The sequence below is a fragment of the Carassius auratus genome, chromosome 17 (genome assembly GCF_003368295.1).
Source record: "Carassius auratus strain Wakin chromosome 17, ASM336829v1, whole genome shotgun sequence".
Classification (NCBI taxonomy): Eukaryota; Metazoa; Chordata; class Actinopteri; order Cypriniformes; family Cyprinidae; genus Carassius; species Carassius auratus.
Window position 1 is genome coordinate 17448705 of NC_039259.1, and position 10184 is coordinate 17458888.

Here is a 10184-nt window from a genome sequence, read left to right on the forward strand (position 1 = left end):
CAAATGCTGCTTTGGTTGTCATGAAACTGTGGATTTAATAATGTTCTTCTGGAAAAGGACAACCATTCTCTAAGACTACAATTAGCTTTTGTAGTCGTCCAGCTCGCATGGAAGACACTCGAATCAGACACACATAACTCCATTTTCACAGATTCTCTGATTGCAATGTGTATACGGTACATATTTTTTTCCCACCATCATGTTAATGGATTTTAAAGCATTCACACTGCACATGGTTTGGGTCCAGCAGGGTGTTTCATGAGCGGTGCGTCTGCAGCAGTGCAAGAGTGACAGTGAATTGTTCAAATAAAGTGACAGTGAATTGTTTGCTGTAAATATGAAAACAAAAATTTAGTAATTAAACCATAAATGGGTATAATTAAAATTTGCAGGTTTCACAGTCAACACACAATGGCTTGGTGGCCTAGGTTTAAAAACAAAGTTCTTTATGAACCTCAGGATTGCTTGTAATAAAGATTTAAATGTAGGCAGCTGCATATATGAAAATAAAACACCTAACCCTAAAAAAATTCTAACAAAAGGTTTCTCAGCTGTTTTTTTTTTTTTGTAGGATTAGGTGTCATTAATAACATACTAAAAGTTTACCAAAAAGTTTGACCACTAGAAAGGTGCAATTTTCAAGATGGCGTCCAAGATGGGCAGGGAGCCCTTAAAATATCCTAACTCCTTCATTATTTGACTTAGTCAAGTAATCTTAAGTGTAATCTTAACCCCATGTTTTCTGGGTCTGTGAATCCATTAGACTTGTCTAAATTGCACTGACATGATTACATACTTATGGAATACTGTAAGGTTTTATCATTGTTTGGGGTGAATTAGAGATATAAACAATTTAGCCTATGTAATTTAGGTTGAATACTGGTAAAGTGGGACAATGGGTAAAGTGGGACAGTTAAGCTTAATAATTTAAATCTTTACTTGAATATGTTTTTTTTTTACTAAAAATCAACACTGAACTCATCAGTAGCACGTATGTGATAAAAATAAAAATAAAATTCTGTGGCTATGACATCACATCCGGGTTGTGGCACATCATATTTAACAACCTTGCAGTGAACTGTGATGGTAAGTAAAATGACATAGCATTCTGAGGTAAATAATGTTGAGGTTATAAAAATAAAACAACTCATGGATCATTGTTACATATTTTGTTATAGGATGTAATGATGGTGAATCAGAATTGTTAAAAACCACATTCATATTAATCTTCTTGGGGGGTTTTTTATGCGATTTTGACACTGTCCCAGTTTGCCAATAGCATATTGTTAAATTGGGACAGGGTAGTACTGGCAAACTGGGACAGCCATTCAAGTCATTCTAATGGAGGAATTGAGTTACATTTTTATATGTCCCTCATTCCATACCATTTAGTTAGTTAGCTTGATATTTCAACAAAGACTGACTTAAACTACGCCAGCTCTCACGCATTCACCGTGAGACACACGCAATTAACACTTTTCACATGCTCTCACGACACACATCCATTTTCTCATGCACAGAAAAATCGCGAAGCAAAGAGGACACAGAGACCGACAGGCGAGACAGAGCGGGTTACTTAAGATATAAAAAAATCAGCTCTCTCTGTTAATGAAGGTTATTTTTTTTTATTTGTATGAAATAAATTTAACCTAATATAAAATTTTATAAGGCCTACACTTGAATAACAACTGAATGTGTTTTAAGTGTCCCAGTTTTCCAATAAAGGTGTCCCAGTTTGACAGTAGCGCCTTGAAAAATGTGTGTTTGAGGAAGAGTCATCCATCTTGTGTTTAATGTTTCTTTATTTTTTATTGTCTGTAGTATAGTAGAGCTCCTAAACTATTTAGAATAGTATCATATGAGCGACTAAGACATTTGGATCATAATAAAAAAAGTATGCAGAATATAAATTATCAGAAAGTGTCCCACTTTACCAGTATTCACCCTAACTCCTACTCAGTACCTGTTTTTTTTTGCTAAAACACCGACTTTACATTTGATGTAAAAGTTATTGCAGCCAAAAGTAACTTTAATTGGAGTTGTATAACTTTGATCATAAACAAACCTGTATTAGCCTGATCAGAGGCCTGTGTGTGAAACCTCTAAAATGGTCACTCATTTCAATTTTAATAAGGTAATACATATGTAATGCATCCTCTAGAGATGTTTGTGAGTATAAAGGTGGCATTATACTAAACCCAACAAAACTAAATTCACAATTTTCAGCAATTCAGAAGATGGTGGAAGAGAATACTAACATTTTTGATATAGCTTGACTCATTGAAATGTTGTTGGCAGCACAGCGTATACCATTTTGCAACAAAATTCATCCTTGACTATTTAAAGGAAAAGTTCTTTATTTTTTGTAATTCACTTTAAAAAAGTAAACTTTTGTATATTCTAAATTCATTGCACACAAACAGAAATATTTCAATAGATTTTTGTTTTAATTCTGTTGTTTGTTTCAGTGATGATTTGAGTGCCGTGACGTCTGCTGGTCTTGGTTCATTATGTTTTATTAAAGTCTAAAGTCAATGCAGCCATCTACCAGAAGATTTTGTAGCACTTTATGCTTCCATCTGCTGACAAGCTTAATGGAGATGCTGATTTATTTTGCAGCAGGAAATTAGCACCTATGTCAGGGATCTAGGAGGGAGAAGCCAATTGCAATGTGGTAATAAGGTTTTAATGACAAAACAGACTGATACAAGAGGGTAGTGAAGTGAAACAATAGATACCACAACAGGAAAACAGGAACAACTAGGGGAGGCCACTGGGAAAGCTTCAGGAAACAACTCCACAAACACCAATGCTGCAGAATAAATATGTTGTATTTTGAGAACATGAAGGGAGAATGAATCACTCAGACCACAGTCCAAAATACAGACAAGTCCCATATATCCAGTGGGTGCTCATACAGCATTCACACTCACATTCTTACTTCTTATGAACCTAGACACTAAATAGAACCCTCACAGGTTTTATTTCCTCGGTACTCTACTCCTCATTTTGGTTATGATCCGATTGTATGTGTCCTTTCTCTGACTGATCGGTTCAACTCGCTCTCATTTGATTCTCCATGTAGATGGATCGTTGGAAAATTTACATTTTGTTCCATCCAGTGGGCTACGGTCAACAACTTCCAGTCCTGTAGTGTCTGACCAATCAGCTGCAGGCCGATGGGAAGACCTCTGTGTGAGAGGGCTGTTGGTACCGTGACAGCAGGCAAACCTGTGGAAAGATCATACACTGTAAATACACATACTGTATACAGGATTTATTTTGGCTTAGAAAAGATCAGAAAAAGATTAATTAACTTTGGTTTTATCGGTTGGTTCATTGATCCGTTAAAAGCTCAATTGTAAATCTGTTTATGCTGCTTTAGGAAAATAACCCGCTTTAGTCAAAAGGTCACATTTAGCTGGAGGCCAAATGCCCTTCTTGGTTGTTGTTGTCACGCAAAACTCCCTGACTGACCTCGGTAAGGCAAATTGGCCTGTCAAATCAGGTGATACAGATCACATTTGCACAGGTGACCAGATAAGCCGTCAAGGACATGCAAAGGATGCAACTCGGTGGATCCTTCTTGTAATTTCTCTCTTAGATCCACTTCCTGTACTTACCTGCCATGTTGACAGGTTGGGTGAAGACATCTTCCTGAGCACTGCGCGTGCGGTTGTCTTCCTGTATGAAGTCAGAGTAGCGTGCTGCATCATTCAGCGTTGTGGGTGTAAGGACAACATCTATGCCAGAGCGAAACACATTTTTAAAATCTTCAGCGATAAGACGCCGCACTTGTTGAGCTTTCACAAAGTAACGCTCGTAGTTCCTGAGAAGAAAGGAAGGGAAATGTGTAGATTTGAAATGCTGATATCAGAGTAAAACTAAGACACATCTTTGCAAACTGAAAGTAATGAAGATATTGTGGTAAAATCTTAAAATTTTGGTGCATTTTTTTTATTATTAAAACATTTAATAAAATATGGTCAAGTAAAGTAAAGTAAAACCGTATTAAATATAGTTCAGCCTCACAGCATTGGCTTCAGATTTTGGCATACTTACACTCTCAGTAAGTGATTGACATTTCTTTTTGTCAGACAATTTCTTACCCAAAATACTTGAGGAAAATGCATGTCACATTTTACAATAACTTCTTTTGGGTATCTAAGGTTCAGAGTGATAACTTATGTGCTTACAAATCTCTTATTCACACCATATCTGCATTTATCTGAACATTTATATCTATCTATCTATCTATCTATCTATCTATCTATCTATATAGTTAAATGCAGTTTACTGCTGTTATGGCAGAGATGAGTTTTCAGCAGCCATTACTCTGTTACTTTACTCTTACTTTAGTTCATCGATGTAATGCATCCTTGCTGAATAAATGTATTAATTTATTTTAAAAAATTAATACATAAATAATAGTAATTGGTTACACTTTAGAATAAGGTCCTATTAATTAACGTTACACTCACCTAAAGGATTATTAGGAACACCATACTAATACTGTTTGACCCCCTTTCGCTGAGGTACTGAAAGCATTCTTTAGAAATGTTGGCCCATATTGATAGGATAGCATCTTGCAGTTGATGGAGATTTGTGGGATGCATATCCAGGGCACAAAGCTCCTGTTCCACCACATCCCAAAGATGCTCTATTGGGTTGAGATCTGGTGACTGTGGGGGCCATTTTAGTACAGTGAACTCATGTCATGTTCAAGAAACCAATTTGAAATGATTCGAGCTTTGTGACATGGTGCATTATCTTGATGGAAGTAGCCATCAGAGATGGGTACATGGTGGTCATAAAGGGATGGACATGGTCAGAAACAATGCTCAGGTAGGCTGTGGCATTTAAACGATGCCCAATTGGCACTAAGGGGCCTAAAGTGTGCCAAGAAAACATCCCCCACACCATTACACCAGCAGCCTGCACAGTGGTAACAAAGCATGATGGATCCATGTTCTCATTCGGTTTACGCCAAAATCTGACTCCACCATCTGAATGTCTCAACAGAAATCGAGACCCATCAGACCAGGCAACATTTTTCCAGTCTTCAACGGTCCAATTTTGGTGAGCTTGTGCAAATTGTAGCCTCTTTTTCCTATTTGTAGTGGAGATGAGTGGTACCCGGTGGGGTCTTCTGCTGTTGTAGCCCATCCGCCTCAAAGTTGTGTGTGTTGTGGCTTCACAAATGCTTTGCTGCATACCTCGGTTGTAACAAGAGGTTATTTGAGTCAAAGTTGCTCTTCTATCAGCTTTAATCAGTCGTCCCATTCTCCTCTGACCTCTAGCATCAACAAGGCAATTTCGCCCACAGGACTGCCGCATACTGGATGTTTTTCCCTTTTCACACAATTCTTTGTAAACCCTAGAAATGGTTGTGCGTGAAAATCCCAGTAACTGAGCAGATTTTGAAATACTCCGACTGGCCCGTCTGGCACCAACAACCATGCCACGCTCAAAATTGCTTAAATCACCTTTCTTTCCCATTCTGACATTCAGTTTGGAGTTCAGGAGATTGTTTTGACCAGGACCACACCCCTAAATAAATTGAAGCAACTGCCATGTGATTGGTTGATTAGATAATTGCATTAATGAGAAATTGAACAGGTGTTCCTAATAATCCTTTAGGTGAGTGTATAATGTTAGTTAAAAAAATGCAAATGTTAGCTGAGGTCCGTTAAATAATACTTAACAGACACAACTTTTGATTGGAATAATGTATTTGGATGTTCATAATAAAATTTATAAAGATTAATAAATGCTTCAGAAGTACTTTTACTTGTTAGTTCATATTAACTAAAGAAGTTAGCTAAGGTTAACAAATGCAAACTTACTGTAAAGTGTTACCATCAAACCTTACCCCAAACTTTTAAACCGTTGTCTGACTCTAAAAATTAATGTGGTACCAGTCCAGTTGTAGAAATGAGAAGTGGTCAGAGCTCGGGGGTGTAAGCAAGTGTAAGCTACTCACAACACAGTTTACCACGTTTTGTACATCTTTAAAGATGAATTTGCGTGAGAGGTGATAAAAACTATGAAGTACAAATCTACACATCTAAAATAGGTGTGAGACAATAGTGGTTCTCTTTTTGAGACTCTCACGATTTCAGAAGGAAGTAGTTTCCTGAGAGTATTCTTCGGCGAACCACATTGTTGAAGCCTTCATGTCGTGTGGTGGCGTACATGGCATCTGTGGAGCTGTCGACTTTACTACGATGGCCTGAGGAGGTAAAAAAGGACATTTTCAGAAACACAGCACTGTTCAAAACTCAAATGGATATGTTCAAATTTTAGTTTGTAGTTCTAGCTATAAAATAACACCTAGATTTTAAATCCATCGTGTTTATACGTATGTGAAAGTCGTGACATTTTCCAAGTATGGTAACCCATACTCGGAATTTGAGCTCTGCATTTAACCCATCCCGGTGCACACACACACACACACACACACAGCAGTGAGAAGTGAACACACTGTGAACACACACCCGGAGCAGAGGGCAGCTATATATCCAGTACCCAGGGAGCAACTGGGGGTTCAGTGCCTTGCTCAAGGGCACTTCAGCCATGAGTATTGAGAGTGGAAGAGTGCGCTTTTCATTAACTCCCCCCCAACTCCTGCCAGCACCGAGACTCGAACCTGCCACCTTTGGGTTACAGGTCCAACTCTCTAACCATTAGGCCACAGCTGCATCATGTATTGTGACAGTTTTAGACATGGTTAAGCTTTACGCACCATATTCAAGCCCATCGAAACGTGCCATGTTGGATGCAACCTCACAGCAACACAGGACATGGTAACAGACGATAGAGTGCTGTGTGTGTGGCAGAGATACTTCTTGTACCCTCGCCCCTGCCTGCTCAAACATGGCTGCGACTCGACTCCACTGGGACAGAATGTCTTTAGACAGGCCCGGGGCGTGATATTCCTAAAATCATAGAAACTCTATTACAATATCATCAGGTTAATCGTACAATAGCTATGTTTCAACGTATGCACAAAACTGGAATATGACTTTTTCCATGTGCATGGAGGAATTTATTCAATAAATGTGTTTCTATCATAGTTTATGTGCATTTTTCTTCTCTAATGTGCATATACTGTACGCATTTTTATGTTTATTTTCAGAATTTATGCACATCTTATCATTTCCATCCATTCATTTTTTATGCAATATTTAAAAAAAGCACATAAAAAAGGTGGAGGGAAACAAAACTAATAAAAAATGTATGGCTCACATTCCACCAAAAAAAATAAAAATAAATAATAACATTATTTAACATCTTTTTATAAAAATATTTGTGTTGTCGCATTATTGCGCCCTAAATAAAAATAAATAAATAAAAAACACCGTGTCAGTTTCATTATTATATTATAATAATCCTGCCTGGATTCTTTAAAAATGAAGCAGCATTAATTAAAGTTAAGTGAAATAATTATTACCATTATATATGTTTTTAAAGACTTAATTTAAGCATTTTTTCACATTATAGCAACAAGAATTATAAGTTTTCAAATTCTAACATGCTACTAAGGCATAATAAAACATAATTTTAATTTTTCATGTGAAATATAAACACTTATTTAACAAAAAAGAATCAATATAATCATAAATATTGATACTTATTAATTAAACAATATATACATTTTAGGTCAGTATTTCATTTCAATAATTGTTATATTTTTATATAAGCCTAAAATGGATTTTCACTTTAATTATGGAAATATAACATTTTGTACATATGCTAAGATAATTTGTAAAAACATGTATGAGCTTGTATGAACCCGTTTTCTTTTAACCACACTGAGCTGCTGTCTCCCAGTGGGCGTTTTGAATGCAGCTGTACCTTTGGTATGCCGACACATATGTCTCTAATGTCAAAGTGCTCAGGAAGGCTGGGTGGGGTGCTGGGTGCCTCAACAGTTGTTGAGTCTCTCTCATCTCGGCCCTGCAGGATCCCTAAAAAACAGAATAAAAAAAAACATAAGGTACAGATCTAAATCAGTGACCTTCATATGTTAATCTCAGCCTCAAACAGATCGCATACTTAAGACCGTGGCAGCATCATGGACACTCCTTGTCATGATTCCGGGCACATCCATTGAGTTGACCAGAGGGATGAGTCCGTGACGAGAGAGCAGGCCGTACGTGGGCTTCAGAGCCACGACCCCACAGAGAGAACCAGGGTTTCGTGTAGAACCTCCTGTATCAGACCCCAAGGCTCTAAGAGAAGATTAGATATATAACATATACAAATATTATTGACTTTTTTTTACATGCATAACTCAGTGTGTACATGAACACTTATCAATCAAATGCACAGTACTACATTAGTAAATAATAACATTTTGCTCAATTAGCCACCTGAAAAAGGTCACAAGGACAAAATTTGAATTATATCTTGAATTATATGATAAACTATTCCAGATATACAAATAAATATTCCTTTCCCTTACATATATGTACTAAGCTTAATGAACATGCTTGTATTGAAGCATAGGTTCAAGCTAAACTGACTATTAAATGTAGCTTGCATGACTTTATAAAGAGTTTTACACTTACAGGAAGCTGCTGAGAGACGCCACTGCTGCAGCACTACCTCCTGAACTCCCTCCTGTGATGGCCCAGTCAGAATCTGGATCTCCTGTGCACTGCTCACGGTATAGGCTTGTGTAGCTCCATGGGTTATGAACTGGACCAAACACCCCATCTGTACTTCCAGCTCTTAAGAAAGACAGAGTAGTTAAGATGTGCACCATACATGATATATTGGTCTTTACAAATTATTCGCACTACCGTTCAAATGTTTGGGGTTGGTAAAATTTATAATCTTTTTTATAAGGCTGCATTTATTTTATCAAATATATAGTAATACTATTATTACAATTTAAAATAACTGCTTTCGAACTGAATATATTTTTCAAATGGTAATCTATTCATTACTCCAGTCTTCAATCTTACACGATATTTAAAAAATCATTCTAACATGGTGATTTGGTGAAATTTTTCCTAATCTGATCAATTGTTCTGTGTAATATTTTGTGGAAACTGTGATACTCTTTTTCATGGGTGTTTAATGAATAGTGGAAGTTTGAAGCAGCAGCATTTATTTGAAATATATATGTTTAAAACATTATAAATTCCTTTACAGCCACTTTTGATCATCCTTGCTGTATAAAAGCTTTTAAAAAGTATGTGTGCGAGTCTTACCCCATTGCAAACTCATCCAAATTAGTTTTTCCAACAAGAACTGCTCCTTGATCCAACAGCTTCTGCACAACTGTAGCATTGAATGGAGGAACATAACCTACAAATCCAAAAAGACAAAATATGATATTCACGAATCATTTTCTATGCGTCAGTCTTGCATTAATGCACTTTAGCTGACCTTTTAGCATGCTTGAAGCACAGGTAGTCTCAATGTTTTCTGTGCAGAAGTTGTCTTTCACAGAGAAAGGAATGCCATCCAGGGGACCAAGAGGTTTACCTTAAGTAAGGTAAAAGAAAACACATATAGCATTATTATTTAGAGCAAATTATTATTCAGCCATGAAAGATTTATACACTTTATGTTACCTGTGCGGAGTCTGTTGTCTGCTCTCTGTGCTTGCTCCATAGCCGTCTCCTCTGTAATGGTGATAAATGCATTCAGATAACGTGTCCTTTGTATCTGGTTGATGCATTTCCTGCAGAGTTCAGTGGCAGACACCCTCCCATCCCTCAGTGCCCGGGACACCTGCAGTAGGCACAGCACATTTGACTTCTTTAAACATTTATAGTGTTTTGTCGTTTTAGTAGGTAGATATATAAAAGCCATTTGTGTGTGTGTATATATATATATATATATATATATATATCAGTTTAAACCGGTTTGTTTTAGACTTGTCTTACAGCCTTGTCAGACTGGTTTTGGGGCTGATTTAAGAGGAAGTTTTAAACATTATGTAACAGAGTGCCAAAACAGTACGGTGAATGTTTATAAAGTTACAGTTTTGGTTACGAGTAAGCTGTTTGGTTAATTAAAATTAAATAAAGGCAGACCTCTCTAATAGACAGGCCGAGCATCGCTGCCGCCGGACGAAGCGCCGTACTGGAGGCTGACATGACACTTCCCGTTGACCTCGCTGACGTACCATTATTTCTGCTTTCTGATTGGTCGCTCGAAGGGCGCTG

General features: G+C 37.2%; 1 protein-coding gene across 1 annotated transcript; it reads right to left on the reverse strand.

The window, feature by feature from the left end:
• Positions 1-2813: 2813 nt before the first annotated feature.
• Positions 2814-10148, reverse strand: qrsl1 (glutaminyl-tRNA amidotransferase subunit QRSL1). The gene is made up of 11 exons (XM_026286118.1): positions 10053-10148; positions 9588-9747; positions 9400-9498; positions 9222-9318; positions 8574-8735; positions 8059-8234; positions 7858-7970; positions 6746-6938; positions 6115-6232; positions 3624-3829; positions 2814-3231 (listed from the first exon to the last, which is right to left on the reverse strand). Exons 1-11 carry the CDS (start codon positions 10113-10115, stop codon positions 3014-3016), a joined length of 1605 nt encoding a protein of 534 aa, XP_026141903.1. The 5' UTR covers positions 10116-10148; the 3' UTR covers positions 2814-3013.
• Between the last annotated feature and the right edge of the window lie 36 nt (positions 10149-10184).

Bases quoted from the DNA above. Each gene is read 5' to 3' on its own strand.
- qrsl1 (XM_026286118.1), bottom strand. From the start codon at position 10,115: ATGTCAGCCTCCAGTACGGCGCTTCGTCCGGCGGCAGCGATGCTCGGC. The intron at 9,319-9,399 runs GTCAGCTAAAGT...TTGGATTTGTAG, and splicing joins TGCTTCAAGCATGCTAAAAG to GTTATGTTCCTCCATTCAAT. The intron at 8,736-9,221 runs GTAAGACTCGCA...GTCTTTCTTAAG, and splicing joins TTGGATGAGTTTGCAATGGG to AGCTGGAAGTACAGATGGGG.